Raw genomic sequence first — 22926 nt, forward strand, 5'->3', positions numbered from 1 at the left:
TTCACAAATTCAAATTACTTTTATATAAAAATATAAAGTATGTATAAATTAAAATATGAGTCAAATCGATCTCGCACATCGATCGATAATCAATTCGATACATTATGAAAACGTTAATATCATTAAATGTTATATTATTAGATAAATTATTTTATCTATACATTAAATTTATATAAAATAACAGAAAAATATTGGTTTTTTTTATAAAAATGTTTTTTTTTTTATTTACAATATTTTTTGGTAGTCGTTTTTGGGAACATTAAATCCGTCGCAACGCCATCTGGAGTCTCGAGAGTTCGGTGATTAAATATTAAGGCCGACGCCGAAGGCAGAGAACGAGACGTAGGTGTCGTAGTCGTAGTCGTAGGGTAAGGCAGAAAAAAACGTTAGTCGTAATATACTACTATTCTAGAGTCTAGAATAGTATACTACGACATGTACGACTTACGTTTTTCTCTGCCTTGCCCTACGGGCTACGACTACGACTGCAACACCTAGCTACGTCTCGTTCTCTGCCTTCGGCTTAAGAGAGTAAGAGAGTAAGAGAGAGAGAAAGAGAGAGAGAGAGAAGGATAATATATTTCGGAGTACATTGTGAGACCCAATCGAACACGGCATGGAAATAACGCATTATCCGTCGGAAATACGGCTACGTAGTTCAATATGCACATCGAGGCGCTAGTACATGGGAAACGCTGGCATAGCATGTCCGCTTCCAGTTTGTCTCTCCGCCGGGAATGTCGGTGGTCAGCGGTCGCCACAGTCGCGATCATCTGATCGGCTGTCAAACCTCTTGGTCCTCGTGCGTCGCATCTGTCGGCAGGTTCGGACGTTGGGATCTGGGGATTGATGGGGAGTGGAGATGATCGGGAGAGACGCGCGTTCCTGAGCGTCGTCGTGGCTTCATTCGGCTTTAAAATGTGCGCAAGGAGATAGTACCGGCGAGAAAACATGAACAAGAACATGAATTCGCCGTCGAAACTCACGGAGTTCGCTCCGTTAAGCCCCGAGGAGAGCCAGCCCGTCGTAGCATCGCTCTTCTCCAAGTTCTTCAGCTTCACCAGGAGTTAGTATTCGGAGTATAACTCCAAATGTTGTTATTCTATGTGTACATATTATTTCAGTATGTTATTGTTATATTAATTGAATATTAAAGTATTTTACTATAATAAAATAATGCGAAACAGTGTTTTCGTAAGGTTAATTTAAGTTAATGTTATTAATATAATGATAAAACGATAATCTTTGTGTAACAAATAGATTTTAATTGTTGTGATATTAATATTTAGATAGCGCTAACGATTCTACTGTGTCTTCTAACAACGACGAACGCAGCTCTTCTGATTCGGAGTCCTGGAAGCAATCAGAGAGCACAGAACAAACCCCGGACGACGATAGTACTAGTATAATAAATTTTCCATTGGACACCAGTGAAGGTCGTAGCTTACCAAACGTTCTGAAGCGCATCAGTAATATCGTAGCTTTAAAAAGTAATGTAAGTTTCAAAGATGTTTTCATATTGGACAAGTATATTTTATTTTGCTGCTTTTGTATAAGATTTTTTGCAATAAAAATTATTCCTGCTATCACAGAATCTACGCTCATACAAGGATTCTCAGTTAAGAAGCTACTGGATGCCAGATAGCGTGAGCAAACAGTGTTACGAATGTGGCGAAAGATTTACGACGTTTCGACGAAGGCACCACTGTCGTGTGTGTGGCCAAATTTTCTGTTCCAAATGTTGCTCCGATCAAATACCAGGAAAAATCATGGGATGCACTGGTATACAAATATTTAAAAGCAATAATAAGTTGAGCATTAGACTGAAATGTAATTAATACAATCATGAGAAGAAATTTTCTAGTGGACCTTGATACTTCATAAAATTTGAAAATTAATAAATATATTTTTTCATTTCTATATAATTGCTTACCAATACAGACTGTCCAATACAGATTGTCAGACTTGAAACGTTTTGACTGAAAAGTGACAGTTTCTTCTCATGATTGAATAAATTATTATTTATACAAATGCTCAAACGCACATGTGTGTGAATTTGTACATGTATTCTTCATGTTACTTGTTTCTTATCATGTTTTTCAGGAGATCTCAGAGTTTGTACATATTGCTGTAAAGTGGTTCTGTCCTACTTACAATCTTCGGACATGAGGAGCGATTTATCGGCGGATTTAAAAGCGGTGCAGGAGGATCTTCAAGTGAAGTATGGTAATGATTCGCCGCTATTAGCGCGAAAACACGCTAATGAAACTATGGGTGACGAAACGACATGTCGGAAGCCAAGCGTGGGATATATGGAAGAGAATTATGCAACTGGACGGTACATCAATTAATCTATATGTATCTATGTGGATGTAATTATTTACCTCTTTTTTAAAATTTGCATTTGTCTCTTACAGATCAAGCGGTAGCTATTTGACATCGCAGGAACGCTCTCTTGCGTTACAAAATTCGGCTTCTTTAAGAATGATATGGGAGGAATTGTTCCGCTCTAGTCAAGCCATTCAGTTGCAAACGCATAGAATTCGATTGAAGAGTTATCACAATTGTTTTCTGGCGAACGAATTGGTGAATTGGATGATAGTTCAAAATAAAGCGGCCACTCGGTACATGCTCGATTTATGATATTAAATTATTAATTGTAATTCGAATTTATTCGATTGTGACTTGCGCATTTTTAGTGTGCAGGCAACTGCGATAGGTCAGGCATTGCTAGAAGCAGGTTTCATCGAGTCGGTTGTTCCTGATTATGTATTCAGCGATTCGGCAATTGTGTTCAGACCGGTACCGTTATCCTCTTTGCAAAACATTGAGTTATTAACGGAAAAACGTACAACATGCGATGCGCAAGAGCCAGCCTGGGTAAAAACTATTCCTCAACATGACTCGGCTACGGGTAATACGACTAATTGAAAATTTCAACAGTGAAACAAGCAATTGGTTAACAATATTCAATTAACTTGCAGATTCTGAAAGCGAGACTAGACCAATGAGCTCGCATTCGCAAACTTTCGGTCGCTTACCATCATCCAGTTCGAGTTTTTATTTGGATTTAAATCTGGAGGCATCCACTGTTACATTAAAGAGACCGACTTCAGAAGATTTAACCACTATTTCTGTCGATAGTAGTGACGGGATAATTGAGCAGAAGGAAATTAATCTTAAATCGCACGACTGCAATCTCAAAATGTGCGACGATTTTTTAAGCGATACGCTTCAAGTACACGAGTTCAAGGAGAAAAACGGTTGGCACCGAGCGACTAATCTGAGAACAGCCTTTGGTGAATTAAGCTCATACGAATGTTTAATGTGAGTTTTTTTCACAATATTTAATAGTTAATAATAATAGAATAGAAAGATGTAAACGATTTTTTTTATACAGATCTGCGTACAAAGCTCATGAAGATTCTCTCATTAAGCAACTACTCAGTAAGGAAAACTTGTCGCAAACGTGGTCGAATACGATTCTATCTATCACACATCAGATAGTTGATCAAGTCAAACCGGATCTGAATCACGACGCGGACAATATGGACATTCGACAATACGTACAGTTCAAGAAGTGCCCCGGTGATAGCAGGGATGACTGCGAGATCGTGTCCGGTATAATTTGCAGTAAGAATATTGCTCATCGCGGTATGAACGCCATGATTGCTCATCCGAAAATCTTATTATTGCAATGCGGACTGATGTATCAACGCGTTGAGGGCAAGCTGATAAGCCTAGAGCCTGTGATGATGCAGGTATGCGTTGCAATTTTTTTCTATTTTGCTGATTTTTAATTTTGATATTTGTATCATTTTTAATGATAAAGCTGAATATTTTAATTTCTTGGACAAATTTCTAGGAGAATGAGTATTTGGGACACACAGTGGCAAGAATTACTGCTTTAGGTCCGGATGTAGTACTAGTACATCGATCCGTAGCCAGATTAGCTCAGGATAGATTAAGAGAATGTGGCGTGACATTGGTGCTAAATGTGAAACTTAGTGTGTTAAAGAGAGTCGCACGGTGCACGGGTGCTAGTATTGTAAATACTATAGACGCGCACATAAGCGCTAGATATATGCTTGGCACGTGCAAGAAATTCTATTTAAGAAATTTTCCAGATGAGCGAAGTAAGTCTAATCTGTATACATAAATATATACATTATATTTTATAATAATAACTTTATATATATAACTTTAATATTTTCCTTTTTTTCTTTCAGGAGGTGTCAAGACATTGATGTATTTCGAAGGCTGTGCAAATCCACATTTAGGCGCGACAATTGTATTGCGAGGCGGATCGCAGTCCGAATTAAAGAAAGTAAAGAACGTCACATCGATGATGATTTTCGCAGCTTACTCATGGCGTCTCGAAAAGTCATTCCTCATGGACGAATTCGCTAAACCACCGTCACCCAAGGATAATTCGTTTCTGGATGAAACGTCTCAAAAAGATTCTTCGAGAGACGAAATGATCGAAAAACTCGAAAGCTGCGGTGCCGACGAACACGCAATTGATGCGATGAAGAAACCGTCGAAGATAATTCAAAATAACGAAAATATCCTTAACAACGAGCAGAAAATACAAAATGTTCAGACAAACAATTCGAGTATGAAGAATGAAAATAATTCTGAGAATATTTTAAATGCAAATTCTTCTGTGAAAGAAATGTCGATACTATCGGAAGATTCTGATCCTTACGACACTTTAAAATTATTTAAGACGAAATTAAAACCATCTCTGCATGACTCAAAAGATACCATATCAGTGTCTTGTGAGAACGATACGGTTTTATATAACGATGAATCTAAAGATTTGACAGCAAATACTTCCGGCTTCGATTCCGGTACCACCGAAGCATGTAACTCTGCGGACAAGGAGACGTATATCGAGCAAAAGACCGACGAATTCGTCGACAAAACGAAGCTGAAAGACAGAATATCCTCCGATGAGAAACGTATCTACGGAGAATCCATTAGTGATCGGAGTGATCCGTTGCATCAATATCTGAATGAGGACGATGAGGATGTGTTTAGTCGTACGAGTCCGAGCGGTCAACATCTAAGCGTTGCCGATTTTCCGCTGTCCAATAAATTCAAGAAGGCGCTTGAGGATACCGTGCTGAGCGTGTCGCCGTATTTAAAATTTTCGATACCTTATTTGGAGACCGAGATCGGAAGAAACTGCGTGCTAAGAAGTTTCTTTCCGCGGGAGATCTATTACTCGGTGCAATTTTTAGACAATGTCAAGGATACCAGAACGAACAGCGTGAACGAACAACTCGCGTCCGAGACGCGTCGTGAGTTGATGAATATCAAGCTGAAGCCGCAGCACCCGTTCGTTCAGGCTCGTCTAACCACGGATGTCGACGGTCGTGAGGTGCAGAGTCTTCTAGCGAATTTCCGCGCGTGCGGCAACAGACTCTATCCGACACACAACGTGTTGTTGGACAAGGTGCAGCAGTCACCAGCATCATTTGAGAGCAACGAGCAACAGGTGCCCTCCTGGCCGGATTGTTTGGATCCCAATAGCCATCAACGCCTGTCCGTCCTGTTCTGCAGCTTCTCGCACACCGGTAACAACACTCCGGCGTTCTGCGTGAATCCCTGGGTCGTGAACATGACGATGTACGGCCAGAATGACATCGCCCTTGGCCGGTTTTTGGAACGTTACTGCCTGACGACAGAGTACAAGTGCCCGGCGCAGAATTGCCGTGCGCAAATTGCTCAGCACGTTAGGCGTTTTGCGCACGACGGTGGTTGTGTGCACATCAATCTCAGCGAGATGAGCTGCGAACCATTCGTGCAGGAGGACACCGATCAGATCCTGATGTGGAGTAAATGCGTCAAATGTAAGAGCGTGTCGCCGGTGGTGCCGATGTCGGGCGACACTTGGTGCCTGTCGTTCGCCAAGTATCTCGAGCTGCGGTTCTATGGCGGCGTCTACATGAAGCGCGGGATGAACACGTGTCAACATTCCCTGCATCATGATCACTATCAGTACTTCACACGTAAAAACATGCTGGCCGTGTTCAAGTTCACCAAGATCTCGCAGTGGGAGATCTCGCTACCGCCGCCATTGATCAACATGATCTACGATCCGAAACAGCACGCTAACGTGATTGAGGAAATGAAGAGCGTAACATTGAAAGGCGATGAGGTATTCACGACGATAAGAGAAAAGCTGACGAGTCTGCAGACGGATGTGGAAGTTCTGAACTTCGCCAAGCAACAACTGGCCAAGGATCAACAATACTTTAAGAACAAGATCGAAGAGATCCAACTAAAGCTAACGTCACCAACACTTGAGAATAAAAAGCTGGAAGGTAAGACATCCGAGAGGCAGGTGCAAGGACTGATGTTCAGAATCGAGGACGGCATTGTGATACTCAAAAGGCTCATTGCGGAGGCCGTGTTCACGTGGAATAACAAATTGTTGGAGTTATCGGTCAAGAAAAAGGACGAACGGCCACGTCGATTCACCGAACGATCCATGACGGTCGGCAGCAACAGTATAGTCGAAAATGATGGATACATAACCGAGGATACCGCATCGGAGTCGCAGGTCGAGGACCTGAGCCCCATGTCGGCCGATTATAACGCTATCGACGCAATTGCGGCGGCGCAGAGTGACTTCCAAGCGCCCGAGCTGATCGAGAATTCTGACAATGAGCCGCCCATAGAATCCGTCAATAATCCTGACGACGTTGTCACTGTTCAGGACTCGCCGAGGATGCATCAAAGATCACATTCCGACGTTCTACCGTTGTCCTCCGACGACACTCAAGATAAGAAAAAGAAGAAGAAGACGATCCTATCGCAATTGCTACCGTCCGTTTCCGTGAACCATACAATATCGAATCCTTTGGGGCCTTTAGAGCATTATCTGTTACCTCTTGGGTATGTTAAATCTCAATTTTGTATGTATAGTATTTATGCAATAATGGCAGATTTCAATCCATTGGTATTTCAAACTACAATAGAAGAATGACAATGAGATTGATTAAATTAAGTGAAAGAAGAAACTCAGATAATGTTATCTTAAAAATTTTCTAAAAAGGAAATTTTTAAGGTAGTAAAAGACGTAGACGTGTCTTTTGTATATAAATTAATTGCGAAATTATTGTTAAAGGACTTAATTTTATATATACTAATTTGTATATATACATATAAAATGTAATTAACATTTTTTTTTACAGATCCGTGGTACCGATAGTTGTCTACGAATCCGAGCTTTCGTCCATAATCGCGTACGCCCTAGACTCGCACGACTACAAACACATGTTGCAGGAGCTTTTACGTACAGCGAAGGGACCGGAGTTGAATTCTAGTCCATTAAGCAAACGCAAGTTTCCTGAAGGTAGGGACAGCTCTCTCGACCTGGCACAATCGGGCGAGTTCAAGCGGCCGTCCGTGCTGTCCTTCTTCCGAGGCAACAGTCCCAATTTAGCCAACAGTCCCATTGAATCCGACAAGAATGTATCAAACGCGGAAACGAGCAGCGGTGGCAGCGGCAGCGTCGTCGGTCCCGACGTCGACGACGATAAGAAAGCGATCAAACAGCAAAACTATATCGAAGTGCAATTCAATGACGCCACGACTAATTTCTTCTGCAGGATATACTTTGCCGCGCAGTTTGCCGCGCTGAGGGAGAACGTTCTGCCCTGCGGCGAAGATGGCTTCACGAGAAGCCTAAGTCGAACCGTGCAGTGGGCGGCCAGAGGTGGAAAGAGTGGCAGTGCCTTCTGCAAGAGCAGAGGTGTGTAATAGCAAAGGATGTTGTGTGCTTCATTTAATTATCCTATGAACTACTGCATTTAAATCTATATTCACATAATTAAACAGAATCTTGATCTTTAATCGCTTTAATATTATAACGCTATTAATTACATATACTCGATCGCTTTACATATTATCGAGATAATTTTCTTTGCAGATGATAGATTTATCATAAAGGAAATGTCTCGATTGGAAATGCAAATTTTTCTCGATTTCGCGCCCAACTATTTCGCTTACATGGAAAAGTGTCAGCAAACTAAGCAACCGACGTTATTGGGCAAGATAGTTGGCGTGTACAGAGTGTCGTACAAAAACAACACGACCAACGCGGCGCTTCGTACCAGCGTGTTAGTAATGGAGAATCTCTTTTATAATCGAACTATCACCGATAAATTCGACTTGAAAGGATCTGTGCGGAATCGTCTGGTGAATCCAGACGACACGTGCCACGAGGGTGAACTGGTCTTATTGGACGAGAATCTGTTAAACAGTATGTACTCTCCGAGTCTACCTACAAATAATTATCATTCATAAAATTAACGATAGCAATCGCGTTTCAGTGAGCTGTGACTCTCCTCTGTATATTCGATCACATTCCAAGGCAGTATTAAATCGAGCCATTGAACAGGATACAAAGTTTTTAGCCGACAATTCTGTGATGGACTATTCATTGCTAGTAGGCTTGGAACCGAGCTCCGATGAACTCGTACTCGGCATAATAGGTGAGAATGACAGCGTACATTATCTTTTCGCCGACTAGCATCGATCTCACGTTTGTTATCTCTCTGTCTCACCCCATATAGATTACATAAGAACGTTCACGTGGGACAAAAAGCTGGAGACGATGGTGAAGAAATCCGGTATATTGGGTGGTCAAGGTAAATTGCCGACCATAATATCACCAGAGGAATATCGCGCCAGGTTTATAGCTGCAATGCATCGCTATTTCCTGCCGGTACCAGACAGATGGTCAGGTCTAGGTAGAAGCGTTGAGATACCACCGCAATAAATGTAACTTTCAGAGAGAGAGCTAAGGTATACAAATTCGATTTTACATGTAACAATTAAACGTAGCACAATTGTAGATTTTTTTATGCGTGTGGTAAAGATACAAGAGCGCGTCGTGTATTTATACATTTTATACCGTGATAACATACACGAGAATGTGTCGATCGATGAAAAGTGATACCGAGTTACCAATTTTAATTAACTTATTGTTACGTAATGTAAATCAATATTTTATTTCTCGTAATGGAAATAACTTTTACGGCTCGTAAGAGATTACGTATACATGTATATATCTTACATCATATTCATCATAAGCGCCAATGTATATAATAGTCGTTTTGTAACACACTTCAAAAGCAGCTGCTCGTTCTCAAATTGTAAAGTACAAAAGTACCAATGAAACTAGATCGCAAGAGACTAAGAAAGAAGAAAAGGAAAAGCACCATTATCAATATTTTATTTAATTTTCAAAATTATGTACATGACCATTATTTGTCTTTATAATAGTCAAATAAACAATAATAATCATAATTTCAACATAGTAAAACATTCTCGTTCTTTTCTCGTCGACAATTTTATACCATATCTTTAAATATAGCTTAGAACATAAGGAAGATATTAAAGCGTGTACCTTATTGGAAAAAATATTTCGTACTTCGCAAAGTACTTTTTTTCTTATGACTAAATATCTATTATTATTTACATAAATTCATTAACAAAGTTATACGACGCCTGGACACTATTGCATGAGAGTTAAATTATCAAGTTAAGCTGGACTATAAATTTTTATTATGATCGAGACTATTATTATGACTACAAATAAAGGATTGAATACACGTCATATTGTATTCATAAAGATATTTTGTTGTTAGATATATCAAGAATATAAAGAATAAAGAATTCTGTTAATTGTTTTATGTTTAAGAATTCTATTTCCGTACCATATTGAATTACGATATCAACGACAAGGAATTGTGCGAGTATTTTTCCTACATTATATATAGAAATAGATTAGTTCTTCCACACATACGTTTGCTATAAAATATATTGAAGATTTTTCTCTCTATTTGAAAATTAAATGCTATTCATTTTTTATAAAAAAAATCCATATTGCATAATTTAACGTTAACAAACTAATAGTAATATAACTCATAATAAACTTTTTCGTAATAATTATGTAGGAAAAAAAAATCATGTACGATTTCTCACCTCCGATGTCATAATTCAATTAGGTTGCAGCGAAGGAACGGAAACTTCAAACTAGAGACAGGCTTCTAAAAAGCAGTGAAGAACTAAATTCTTGCTTGCTACATCGAATAAATAGTCTTAATAAAAACAAGTATGTATCTATAGTAAGAATAATCGTCCATGTATGTTACGAGAAATGTAATGAAAGATACAGAGTTTCATATATTCGGATATTGATATACTATATCGGAATCGCGTATTGCCAGCTGCCATACAAGAGCATTCTTTTGTGAACATCGTAAAGTCCGGTGCTGCGTAAAACCAGGTATATATATATCTCCAGTACATTTGCTCGAGTAGCTGAAATAATCGAATCAAGAATTCACTGCTCATATTCACCGGGCACATATATTGTTTCCTATATCAATCCTTCTGACTATTATCACTCTTATCACTCGCGAGATCTTCCTTGATTTTTTATTTTACTTACTTTTTACATAATTATTACGTAAAACGAACGTTACATAACTCGGGATAACTCTTTTTACAAATTTTTACACGTTAGAGTTTCGTTTATTATATATACTTAGCCTCGTATATTTATACCATCGAAATATCGCTTATGTGTATGGAAACGGCACGCGTCGCGCGAATATACACGTACCGTAAGCATCACTATTTTAAGAGAACAGCGAAAGGATCGTAATAAAACACGAGTTTCACGATTAAATGAACATTTGCGGAGTCATCATGCAGTAACGATGTCGTCTTCCATCTATATTAAAGATACGTATATTCTCCCGTTGCCTTTGCGCGAAAAGGTGCGGTAAAGTAAGTTTTCAAATAATAACCGAGGAAATTGTACCTCGCAACTCTTTTGTACTTGTGATGTGGAAGTGATAGCGGAAAATTCATTCGCCTAGTCTAACGGTGATGTACAAGTGAATCTGAGAAACGGTCACGTGTCTACAGCGTCTATAGGGAGATAAGGAAGTTAGATTAGAGTGAAAGAGTCACAGTGCGAGCATTTTAGATTATCGATGTCCTCGACCATTTTGGATCTACACAAGATGGTCCCAACGTGTCAGATAAAAAGAAAAAAAAACTCTTCAATATGATTTTCATCAATTCTCCCTCACTCGCATTTCATACCGATCATATACATGTTATATGTATACAGCGGACTACTTAACCGTGCCGTTCTATGTTAGATCTCCCGAGAAAGCCAAAAAGGAAATCTAGCGTATTGAAATACCGCATCACACTCTCTCGGGCATCGTCGGGAAAATTAAAAAACGTATTCGCGCGTACGCACGTAACACAATGTGCATGCTCGTTGTCCGTGAATAACATAGCGATCCAGTTTCAATCCGCAGAAGATATCCATATGTAGCTGCTAGAATCTTGCTCGCAAATTTTCCTCATTCTAGGAAGGACACATTTTCTTTCAGAAGACCGAATCTTCTCTTTTCTGTATATATTTTTTCACCCCCCTCCCCTCTCTCTCTCTCTTTATGCTTAGAGCGCACTATTTTGTTCTCCAAAAACATTATCGCGCGCATCTACGTGACGTTTCGTGCTCGCGCATCGCCAATTAGCACAGTCATTTTTATCTCTGCGGCTCGCCCAGGCCAAATTGCGTCTGTTGGGATTGCGTTTGCTGCTGTGTCGTGTTGCCGGATGCGCTACACCGACCACCAGCGGTGTGATGCACGATACTCGCCATCGGTGTCGAATTTGTCTGAAATCCATTCTGACTCGGAGACATTCCTGCAACACGTTTAGTAAAAAAATTTATGATTATTGTAAATTACTTTACGACGAACTTGTCGGCTTTGATAAGCATTTTTTTTAATTGTATAGCACATAAATGTCTAACATTTTACCAATAACATTTTCGAAAGAGATATTGTAGAAATAAGTAAATAAAAATATGTGGTGTATAATTTAACCGATAATAAGCCGATGTTAAAACCTTATTAAACCTATTATGTCACAGTACTTTATCTTATTTATGCGTCGTTATGTAAAGGAAAATTAAAAAAAATTGGATTATACGTATATCGGAAAATAAATAACGTTTACTATATATAAAATGTACAGGACACATAAAATTATGAACAGAATTCTGTTCTAAATTTTTACACGAATTACTCGTTTAAAATGAACTTACAAAGCAGTTTATATAGCATTAGTTTTAATAGTTTTGCTGACATTAAAGCTACAGTTGCCGTAATTAACTTACCCGATGGAGTTTTTTCACCTGCAGACATTTTGGAAAATGCCAGCAACGCGTCCGGGAAATTCGGCGGAGTGGCAGGTGTGTTGCATGGTGTTATCTAGAAATACAAGAAACAGTAGTCCCTTTAGAAATGTTTGTCCTTTAATTATGAAGAGCTATTCTTTAATTAATTTAAATAACTATTATTTTATTTTTATTTTTTTAAAGAAAACGAGAAAACTAAATTTCCTTCTTTAAAGATATGGCGATCGTGAATAAGAAAATCGCACTTGTTTTTTATGTCAAGGATCAAGATTTAAATCCATCCAGAACAATATCAGTAATGTTTTTAATTAATCATCACTTCTCGGTAAAAAAAAAGACAAATCATCGAGAGTGCCTTTGTCAAGATAATTACTATGGAGCATATTATAAGCATATGAAATCAGAATTTTTGTTATAAAGAACTTTAGAGAAAGAAAACAAAACCACATAAAAATCTAAAAATCTCAAACAATATTCGTGACGTACTTTGAAAATAGTATTTTTATATATATTTGATATTCGCAAAACAAAAATAAAATTTTTTAAGAGATAATTTCAATAATTTTTTTAAGATTGCGTCAAGTTTTCGTTAAAATCTCAAGTATCTCAATTGAAAAAATGTAACCATTTGTTCAAAATTGAAGGAAAAAAGAAACCGACAGAGCAAGCATACATATATATTATTTTTCATTGAAAAAACTAGACCAAACGAGAAATCTATTTGGACATGAAAGACCATTAGCTAATGAGGTTATTGAACCTTCAGCTCCTGCATGTGACAACGGTCAGGTACGGATACGGTGGCCAAACAATACAGGGACATGTGTATCAGCATGGCAACGACCAGCTGTGATAACTCGCTGCCGATAAGCGGCTATTAAATAACCGCTATTGACGATGTTCCCTCACAAAGTGAATCTTGTTGCTTTTGTGTTTTCAACGTGTTTCATGAATGAAACCACATGATTGTTTCAGATAAGGATTATCTCGGTCAAATGATTCAGTGTTTCGATGACCCGACTATATTTAAATTTCAATAACAAAATACAACAAAGAATATTCATGAAATGTGGGATATGCTCTTTTCGTTTTATACTTTTTATTTTGAACTAAAATGCTTTCGCTTTTACCTTCCACTAGAGAAGTTTCCGTACATTGACTTTTTCATACGATCTAATAATTGTTTTACAAGACGATTGAAAGATTAAATTCAGCGTATTCCTTCGCTTGTTCGAATTTGTGAGAAATCATTCTAAAACAAAGATCATCAATTCATGTTTTATAAATTCTATATTTTTTTATCATGTATCAGAGAAAATTTTTACTTTTTTTTTATTAAATTTTTTTTATGTAAACGTATGTATATTTATGAGGCTTTAAATTTTAATTTTAATTTAATATATTTAAACCGAATAATTTTAAACTAAATAATTTTAAAATAAACACTAAGAATTATTTAAATGCAATATATTATTCTTTTACGTCGATCTTATTGTTCTGTACACAAAAAGTATTTTAAATCATTAAGTATTTAAAGTCATCGAAAAATGAATATTCTGTGAGTTAGTTCATATTTCATGTATTCAGATAAAAAAATGTGTCAGAATAAAGAAAAAATTATCTCGTAAACTGTTGGATTTTTAATGATTTTATCAGAATATTTACGCAATATAAGACTCAAATTATGCATACAAATTTATAACTTATATGCATAATTTAAAGCATCTTCTATAATACAGCATCTTTCACTGACGTGTATGTTGTAAAAAAACAGGCTGTAAAAAACTTGGAGCGTGCATTTTATTTCCTTTTCAAAAAAACATTATAGTACTTTTATGTGAAATTTTTTCTCTGAAAATAAAATTAATTGAAATATTTAAGCAATCACTATTAAGCTATACGTTCTGCAACTAGGCGTAATGCTTTTGTCCTTGAATAGATCAAGCAGTACGCAAATTACAGTAAGCGAAGATAATACGACTGATTGTGGGACAAATGCGTGAAATAAAAGAGAACCGGAAAGTCGTGTGTGCGTCATTGGTGCGCGTCTAGTTCTGCGGACAAGATTTGGCACACGACTGATCGGAATGTGCGGACCGAGAATAGTAACGCTCCTACTACCACTAGCGATGGTCGCCAACAATTTTCTTCAAGTCTTTTGTCTCGAGAGCATCACCTTTGCTTCCATTAGATATCAGTGTTCATCGAAAAAGCTGATCTTGACATTTGCCGGTGAGGCCTTCGCAACCGGTTTTCGTAACGTGACCGCTCATTCGAGCAGTTGAATTTACTGACCCGCCAATTACGGCCGTTTAAGCAATTTCCAGATAAAACGTTATTGCACCATTATTTTCATTGTTATACATTGCGTCAACTCCAAAACTAAAAATTGAGTCAAATCTAGCAGATATCTGCTTTAAAGTATAATAATCTAAAACTAATCTTTTCCATGATTTGGAAATTACATCTTTATTTTTATAAACACTATTTAAAAGAGATATAATAAATGCTATGTAAAAGAAATCATTTTTAATACAAGGATTTTTATTTATTATGAACACTGTATATGGAACACTGAATCTTATAGAAAAATAAAGAATAAATCATTGTTTACGTAAATCTAGTCAGAATACCGGAATAAACAAACCACAGTGTATCGGCCAAGTATCTATAAACCAAGCAACATGTCAAAACCTATCAAGTGAATCACGTCAGGATATTAAACGCTTTTTTTGATTCACGGAAAGGCCAGAGGTAGAAATATAATCGAACCGAATGTTTTGTGTTCGCCGCCGTTGCACGGTCGCCTTATACAATTACTGAAATTATGCTGGACAAAGAAGCTCGCGAGAACGAGCAATTAATCAAAGAGCGGCGTGATCCGCGTCGCGGAAGGGATGATAGTCAACCTAGGTTGAAGGTCAGACACGCGCTAGAATCGATTTTCCTGTCTGTGTCCGCACATTAAAACGCGTTGGAGGAGGATGAGGACGAAGATTCGTGAATTGCCCGGCCGTGTATTCCGAGGAGAAAGAGAGAGAGAGAGAGAGAGAAAGAGGGAGGATCCGTGGCTCTATGATCTCCCGCGCTCGCTGAACCTACTTTTGAATAATCAATAAGACGGAACACACACCAACCAGCAGCCGCCGGCCTACGCGACTCGCTGACTGGATCCAACACTTCAAACACGCGACTCAGTGTTGTGTCACATATTATGTAGGCCGAAGAGAAGACGCCGGCCGCTCGGATTTGTAAGTCTATTCGCTGTAATCGAATCTCGATGGGAAACTGAAGAGCGAAGACACACCGAGTTACTTTTTATCAAGGACGAATACTGATTTCTTAATTTAACATACACATCGTATGTAAAGATAACTTTTAAATGAACAGCTAATCTTTGAACAACTTCATAGAATGGTCTAGCGGATTACAGATGTTGCAAGCAATCAATTTAATTAAATAATATTACAATAATTAGATAATATTAATATACATTATATGATTATATAATATTATTAATATTAATCCTAGGATTACACACATAGATTTACGAGATTCGGTAAAAATTTCAAGTCCTTAGCAAACTTAGGAATTTGCAATTCCGAGACTGACAAAATGTGTAAGAAAATTAATGTTATTACAATAACGCACTCGAAACTAACGACTATGCAATTTAAAAAACTCAAGGATTCATCCAAATCTCTTAGACTTATCTAAATGCGTAATCTACATTATAGAATAAATGCCAATGTGAGTTTAAAGGTTCTTATTGTTTTGTATTATTTTATATGCAACGTAAAAACATTTTAATTATAACAATATTATTAATACATATGACTCGAAAAATAGCGACACATAGTACTAAATTCAATGGCAATTTATTATGTACTTGGAAGAAATAATTAATATTCGTGATCAATTAATAATAATAACAAAAATTTGTACCATATAGAAACAATGTTCTCTCTTTAACTTGTGTGTATGTGTGTGTGTGTGTGTGTATGTGATACAGAATATATCTAAAAAAGTAAAAATATATGTTACAAGCTCAAATACAATTGTTTCTACGATTAGAAAATAACATAAGTATTATTATCTTGTATTCCTCTGAATTTTGCATTATAAAAATATAATTGTCTCGCGACGCAAGTCTTTGAGACTATATTTTGCACGTCTGCATTTCAATGTTTGAAAGGAACGCTCGACGGTAACATTCGTCGATGCGGAAATGCTCATTGATTGCACAGAGTGCACCGATGTATCTACGTGGTTTGCCTTTTACATGCTTCTCTCGTCAGTCACGTTCAAGTCACGTTAGAAGTGAACGATGCGAAGACTTACTTGGCCGAAGTGGGTGCCGGCTCCTTGCGCACAGGAGGGTATCGCCGCCTCTTGGAAGAAAATACTGAGAGCGGTCTGCAATAAAGAAAGCACGACCGTTAAAACATGCTTGATTAAATAATGTATGAAAGTAATACATACAAAAAAAAAGGTTTATGCATCATTGCTTCTGCTGATATACAGCAGGGTATCTATTTAAGCCGAGGGAAAAATTTCCCTGAGATTTTTCTAATTATTGAGAATTATAATATTTTCACCATGCAATTTTTTTAAGTAAACTTGATTATTATTTGAAGCTTCTTAATTCTATTCTTGCACTCTCAAGGAATATTAAAAATTGAAATAAAAATACTTCTTAATTTTTCCAGATAATAGGTAGCCTTATTTTATTTTTAAGATTTATAATAAAATCGGAAAAGAATTTGATTATCTATAATTCTGAAATTTGACTGTTAAAGAATTCCTTTTTTCTCTTTTTCACTTTCGAAATCTTCTAGGATATATTGAATGGCTGTGTTCAGTAGAAAAAGCAGCTTTGCAACAGTTATAAAATTTTTTCATATGATTGGTCTATACATTTAGACCAGACAGGACAAGAATCAATCACGTTGAAGAATTTGACAACAGTTGCAAAGCTGCTTTTTCTGCTGAACGCAGCCAATGTCTCTCGTTACACTGTTTTCTGCGTCTCTAGGCGCGTTAATCTTGATCGTCCAAGCAATTGTGTACAGCAGTCTCTATGATTAGGAACAACGAGAGAGGACGACGTAATCGGACCGAATGAGAACACTGCCAGATATCATTAAAGTAGTCGTCGCAATCTTGCGATTCGTTTTGCAAGCTGCTTCGTCAGTATCGCCCGATGCCTTCGGTAGTATCGATATCCGATCTCCCGCGCATCGGATATCCATACCGTTTGCACTCGCCATGGAGCTACCGATAAAGGTATCCGATAATTGCTGATAACTGCCATCGTAACACGATGGTAGTTTCAACGGTCCGTCCAGTTATCAGCGTCGATTATTAATGTATCAATAATTATCTATAAACAGCTTCGCCGCTTCGCTTCCCGACATCTGGCAACGCGATTTTATAGGTACCCCCGTGATAATAACTGAATAACTGTGAATTGAATAATAATTTAATATAATTATGTAATAAATTTAACTTTATTAGAGCGGTAAATCGCTCGAAAATCGTCGACGATAACGAGTTTAACGCTCGTTATTAACGCAAGGCGAGCGCGTTACGCAAGACACCCTGACATTCAACCACCACTGGCGTTTAATTAAAGCGCCGGCGATACTCGATACCTATACACATTGACTGTCTCGGATACATTGACTGACATTAGCATAAGAATGTAATAGAGCTGTAGCAGCGCGCGGCAAGGAACGGCATTTTACATTTCGGTCAGAGTTGCAGCGAAAGGAGTAAACGCACGGAAGAGGGAGGAGAAGGGGAGCGCTAGATCCACTGCATATGTTACGACTGTTTCTTTTCGATATTTAAGTATTCGACAGGTTCCGTAAATAAACACAAAAAAATGGAAGAACGGCAAGTTTCTTCCTGCGGAGGAGAGATATGAAGGGAGAAAAAAATCACAGCGCAAGCAAAACGCCGAACAATGAAAGAATTATTTGCAAAATTTAAAAGAGGGAGATTTGAAATATCGCAAATTAAAAAAGAATTCTTACTGAATTAAATATAACTAGCGGTTAACGGTTCTCGCTTCAGGAAATATCATGTTTCATTATTTAAGTATGTTACGTAATTAACATAACCAATATTGAATTAGTAACTACGATTGTGCTGGCATAATTATATCGCGATTACATAAAATTTGCTACCCCCAACGCAATGTGTGCTTAATAATAGCTCGATGGACGTCTGACATTTGTGTGAATGGAAATATGGTCAGTACTTTGTTTAGTCAGGCTGCCTATATACGCGGCCTGATTAATATTATATAATGATCATTCATAGATATCCAGTTTCTCTGTTTATATAGTTTATTTAAATGGACCGGCGGCGCAACACAAGGGGAGAGAGAGAGAAAGGGAGAAAGAGAAGATAAAATATATACGACAGGCTTTAATGAGAAGTAAATAAATCGAAACTCGACGACGGCTTCGGATGGCATAACTCCACGCGTTAGCACTCCGCGCCATTCGAACCGGAGAAAGTTCGTCGAACGGAGAGAATTCGCTCTGCAACATATTCGCGTATTATTTATCATTTGCGCCTGTCGCGACGTGGGTTGAAATCGATATAATTGCCAACGAGTTTTACATCACAACTTTATTTAAAAAGAAAAAAAAACATGAAAATAGATATTCAAGAGCAACGTAGCTAATGATGAAATTGATATATAAAGATTCGCTGTTCTCGTTTCACAATATCGATTTTGCGAAATCGAAGGGCAGACTAATAGCTAATCTTTCCTCTTGGTAATTGAGATATAATACGATATAATAACGGGACACTGTATATACTGCGCTGCACCGAGTTGACACGTACATCGTGCCAAGGCGAGGCGAGGTGAGCGAGACGAGACGAGGCGTGTATAAATACACATTGCCGCATTGTTTACGTTGTGGTCAAAGACACAGAAAGATTCCTCGAGCTAACTCTAATCACGGTGATGCATTAGCAGGCTAGCATGTTGCAATGTAATTTCCCTCCGTCCTTCGCTCCTCTCTATCTCTCTTTCGCGCTCTCTCTCTTTCTCTCGTTGCTCCATCGACGTGTTTAAATGTGAATTACGTGATGCTGAACACAAGGGAGTATAGAAATCCACTGCATGATTTATCCTGAAACTATGAAATAATTAAATAATTTTATTACATGTCTATTCTTCAAATCTTAAAACTTCTAATTTTGTTTCTTCTTTTCTTTCATTTTCCTTTTTTCTCAAAAACTATATATATAACAATATTGTGTATAATTGATTTTTTAATACCAAAAACTCTGATATTTTTATTCCAATAAAAAAATTACTTGAAAGAAGAGACAAAATATGGCATAATAAAATATTAATAATTTTTCATGTCGCCAATACTAAAGAATAAAAGTAAATAACTCCTTTTTTCCTCGACGAAAAACTAATATATTTATTTAAATACAGATCACAACGTTTCGATTCAACTTTTTTTTTAGTGATAAAAAATCAGTTCAGAGAGTTACAGCGCGGTTTCAAAAACGCTTCATTGAAATCGGAATTGATTATATATACGGAATTGATTTCGTAGGTTTCCCCAATCTCAAAATCTGTAGAAGCACGTAATAAAAGAATATACATCTATTTTTAGTTGCCCTACAGCACAACCTGAAACCCATCGAAGTTGATGAAGGGGTTTCCTTTTGTTGGCGATAAACGATCGATCTCGTTCTATCGAATTTATTGCTAAGAATATTACGTACATAGCTACGATTTTGCTTTTTCTTTTCTCGTCCTTCACGTTTCGCGTTTGGGACGACGAATGAAAAATTGCCGTAATCCGATGCAATTAATTAGAAACTAAAAATCTTCCAGGCGCGCGCGCGCGTTTCTATCATCAGCCAGATTTAAAACCGGCATAAATTCAACGACTTTAATTTTCCTTAAATTACACGTACGTATACGGGAAAAAATGGGATTTCGTGTCAACCAGTGGTGGGGGTTCCATTATCCGCGGAAAGTTATGTAGATGAGATCGCGCGCGCCCGCGTGCCCGCCGGGCATCGGGGAAAGGGCAGGGGGAGAGCCTGAACGCGCCGAATTTACACGCGGCCGTTTTCCCCGGTTTCCGCTTTTAACGCACAGGATTGTGTAACGTCAACTTAACAGGATTGCAGAAGACCGCGAGTGTAAACACGGCGGATACCACGTGATTCGCCACAAATAGCAATTATCGATCCCTCTTTCTCTCTCTCTCTCTCTCTCTCTATCTCTATCTCTCCCACCCGTCGCCCTCGTACGTCTGTCCCTCAATTAGGATAAAGAGATTTTTCGCGTGCGTGTGCGAAAAACGACCGGCGAAGAGGAGATGGAGGAAAGGGGAGATGCGACGCTCCTCTAATCGACTCTCGGCACGCGTTCTAGGGCCGATAATATTGCGCAACAATTTCCCGGCGGCAGCCAATGGCATAATAATAAACAGCTGTCGCGATCGACATGAACGACACTCGGCACCCGAAAGGATATCGTCGTCGACGAGATCAGGCGACGAAATCCTGTTGCGCAACGGCGACAGGGTCCGCGAACGAAAACAAAGCGCGCGGATGTGCGCGACACGGAGATCGCATCGCAAAGGCGCGTCAGAGCGCGACAGTCAAAACAAAAGCGCTATAATAGCTCGTCATCCACGCTATACCGATTAACCGTCGCGTCAGCAGAACTTCCCGTACCTTTTCTCCTTTTCTCTTCACGTTAGAGAAAAGAGGGGGAAAAAAAAGAAAGAGAGAGAAAAGGTGCGGGCATCAGTCTCGGCTGAAAGGAGCGGATCAGCGTAAACATCGGCGGGACGAGCTACTATTATTTACGGTCGCTGTTCCACGTTGTTGCGCGTTTACGGCGACCTGTTCGAAGCAAAAAGCGAGACGGCAAGGCGGGTTCAAGGCTCGAGTTTCTGCGGACCGATCCTCTCGTTCCGCGACGCGCGATTTTTATGAATGAAGCGAGACGAGTCGCGCCCTCGACAACGCTCGGCGTCGTCGTCGGAGAGCGAGCGAGCGACGTCGAACCTCGTCGATCCCCGTGGAATCGCGGCTCGTTCTCTCTCTCGTCGCCGGAATCGACACGCGGCGTCAAAGCGGCCGAGTGCCGAACGCCAGCCAGCCAGCCAGCGGCTACTTGCGGCGGCCATTTTCGTCGCTTTGTTTACGTAGCAGTGCCCGAGCGAGGATGATGCACGCTCGTACGTATGTGAATGCGGCGGCACGATGCGGAGGCATTGTTGCGACGCGAGCGAGTTTGTTTGTTGTGACGCACAAACGTCACCCGGAGATGGGGGAGAGGGCATCATTCGAGAAGATGTATGTACGTTTTCTCGGAGCCCTCTCTCTCTCTCTCTCTCTCTCTTCTCTCCCACGTCTTTCTCTCTTTCTCCTCGTCTCCTTTTCCTCACCTCGAATTGCCAGTGCGCCGCTTGCAGCAACTGCTTCGCCTGTTCCCTGGCACAGCCCGCGGCCAGCACAAACTGATTGATCATCACCTGCTCTCGTAGTGCGTCCATTTTTTTGCGTGTCGATCACGTTTTCGAGAATGACACGGGAAGGAAGAGTTGTCACGCGGAGAGTTTCGTGATGGCCGGAGGGGAAGGCGAGAGGGAAAACAAACAAGATAAATATCTCTATGCGATGAGAGGAAGAGGAGATCGAGAGAGAGAAGTAGGAACGGATGGACGGAACTCCGCGCGAACAGCTGAACGTAGGAGGGACGGAAGGACCCCGTTTGTTGAATCGTATACACACATGCACGCACACACGCACGCACGCATGCACGCACTCGTCCCCGACTATCGCGGCGTTTTGATCCTCGGTTCGGTCCGCCGTCTGCGCCGCGCTTGCGGACGGAGCGCTTCCGTTTTTTTTACGCGCGAGCCGTGTGACGGCGATGACGACGACGCACCACGGTAAGCGGCGGGCGGCCCTTTGTTTTCAAAACTAAACTCATCGCAGGCGACCGCGACTGCCGCGAGAGCGCTACGGCCGCACGGCGACGGCGACGGACGACAACGACAACGACGGTAGCGACAACGGCGGCGGAACGCAGGAAACACGCGAGAGACGCGCGCGGGGGAGACGCGTGACCGAGCGAAGTGAAGTGTGCGGCAATTCCGCGGCTGGCTATGCGGCGGCGGTGACGTCACGTTACGCAGTGCCGCGGCGTAATGAAAGGTGTCGTTGGTGCCTTCCTGCTTAAAGTTGATTTCTTATGTGGCCTGTTCTTTTTCGTTGCACTGTTGCACTTGTGCAATAAGTAGAGTGAAAAAATAGGCCTGTTCTTTTTAGCTGAACTGCTATCAGCTGCTATACTGATGCAACACGTTAAAGTAAAATAAATATTTTTTTTCTCATTCTAACTTACTGCACCAGTGCAGCAGTGCACCGAAAAAGAACAGACCAAATATATATTTATCTTACTCTAACCTGTTGCACCAGTGCAGCAATGCAGCGAAAAAGAATAAGCCAATGATCTCTTTCACAGTATCTTTTTTTTTCAAAGCTTTGTGAATAAAAAATACGTCAAATTTTGAGAAAGTTTTTTTACTGGTCTACTTCTCTTTTATTTTTGCCTTAAAATCAAAACTCTTTGGTTGAACTTTTCGTACGAATTTTATCATTTGTTTTGCTTT

At 39.4% G+C, this 22926-nt stretch overlaps 2 protein-coding genes across 3 annotated transcripts; one reads left to right on the top strand and one right to left on the bottom strand.

The window, feature by feature from the left end:
* Window positions 1–330: 330 nt before the first annotated feature.
* LOC105838418 (1-phosphatidylinositol 3-phosphate 5-kinase) lies at window positions 331–9214 on the top strand. Its single transcript, XM_012683965.3, has 14 exons — window positions 331–1066; window positions 1290–1495; window positions 1593–1782; window positions 2104–2338; window positions 2418–2624; window positions 2700–2914; window positions 2985–3327; window positions 3401–3761; window positions 3866–4136; window positions 4230–6906; window positions 7206–7765; window positions 7943–8275; window positions 8346–8507; window positions 8589–9214. The coding sequence occupies exons 1-14, from the start codon at window positions 952–954 to the stop codon at window positions 8792–8794; spliced, it is 6081 nt and encodes a 2026-aa protein (XP_012539419.1). The 5' UTR covers window positions 331–951; the 3' UTR covers window positions 8795–9214.
* Window positions 9215–9235: 21 nt separating this feature from the next.
* Window positions 9236–22388, bottom strand: LOC105838420 (UBA-like domain-containing protein 2). Of its 2 annotated transcripts, XM_012683968.3 has the most exons (5): window positions 21697–22388; window positions 19355–19407; window positions 16589–16663; window positions 12227–12320; window positions 9236–11751 (listed from the first exon to the last, which is right to left on the bottom strand). In XM_012683968.3, the coding sequence occupies exons 2-5, from the start codon at window positions 19391–19393 to the stop codon at window positions 11591–11593; spliced, it is 369 nt and encodes a 122-aa protein (XP_012539422.1). In that variant the 5' UTR covers window positions 19394–19407; window positions 21697–22388; the 3' UTR covers window positions 9236–11590. The 2 variants fall into 2 exon arrangements, with proteins under 2 accessions (XP_012539422.1, XP_012539421.1); XM_012683967.3 differs by lacking the exon at window positions 19355–19407 and having other exon boundaries at window positions 21697–22345.
* Between the last annotated feature and the right edge of the window lie 538 nt (window positions 22389–22926).

This window comes from Monomorium pharaonis, chromosome 7, assembly GCF_013373865.1.
Source record: "Monomorium pharaonis isolate MP-MQ-018 chromosome 7, ASM1337386v2, whole genome shotgun sequence".
NCBI classification, from domain to species: Eukaryota; Metazoa; Arthropoda; class Insecta; order Hymenoptera; family Formicidae; genus Monomorium; species Monomorium pharaonis.

Excerpts from the sequence above, each read along its gene's own strand:
- LOC105838418 (XM_012683965.3), top strand. The coding sequence starts at position 952 with ATGAACAAGAACATGAATTCGCCGTCGAAACTCACGGAGTTCGCTCCG. Across the intron at positions 1,496-1,592 it reads TCGTAGCTTTAAAAAGTAAT|AATCTACGCTCATACAAGGA; the intron begins GTAAGTTTCAAA and ends CTGCTATCACAG. Across the intron at positions 2,915-2,984 it reads TCAACATGACTCGGCTACGG|ATTCTGAAAGCGAGACTAGA; the intron begins GTAATACGACTA and ends ATTAACTTGCAG.
- LOC105838420 (XM_012683967.3), bottom strand. The coding sequence starts at position 21,804 with ATGGACGCACTACGAGAGCAGGTGATGATCAATCAGTTTGTGCTGGCC. Across the intron at positions 12,321-16,588 it reads CCGGCACCCACTTCGGCCAA|ATAACACCATGCAACACACC; the intron begins GTAAGTCTTCGC and ends TTGTATTTCTAG. Across the intron at positions 11,752-12,226 it reads AGGTGAAAAAACTCCATCGG|GAATGTCTCCGAGTCAGAAT; the intron begins GTAAGTTAATTA and ends AACGTGTTGCAG.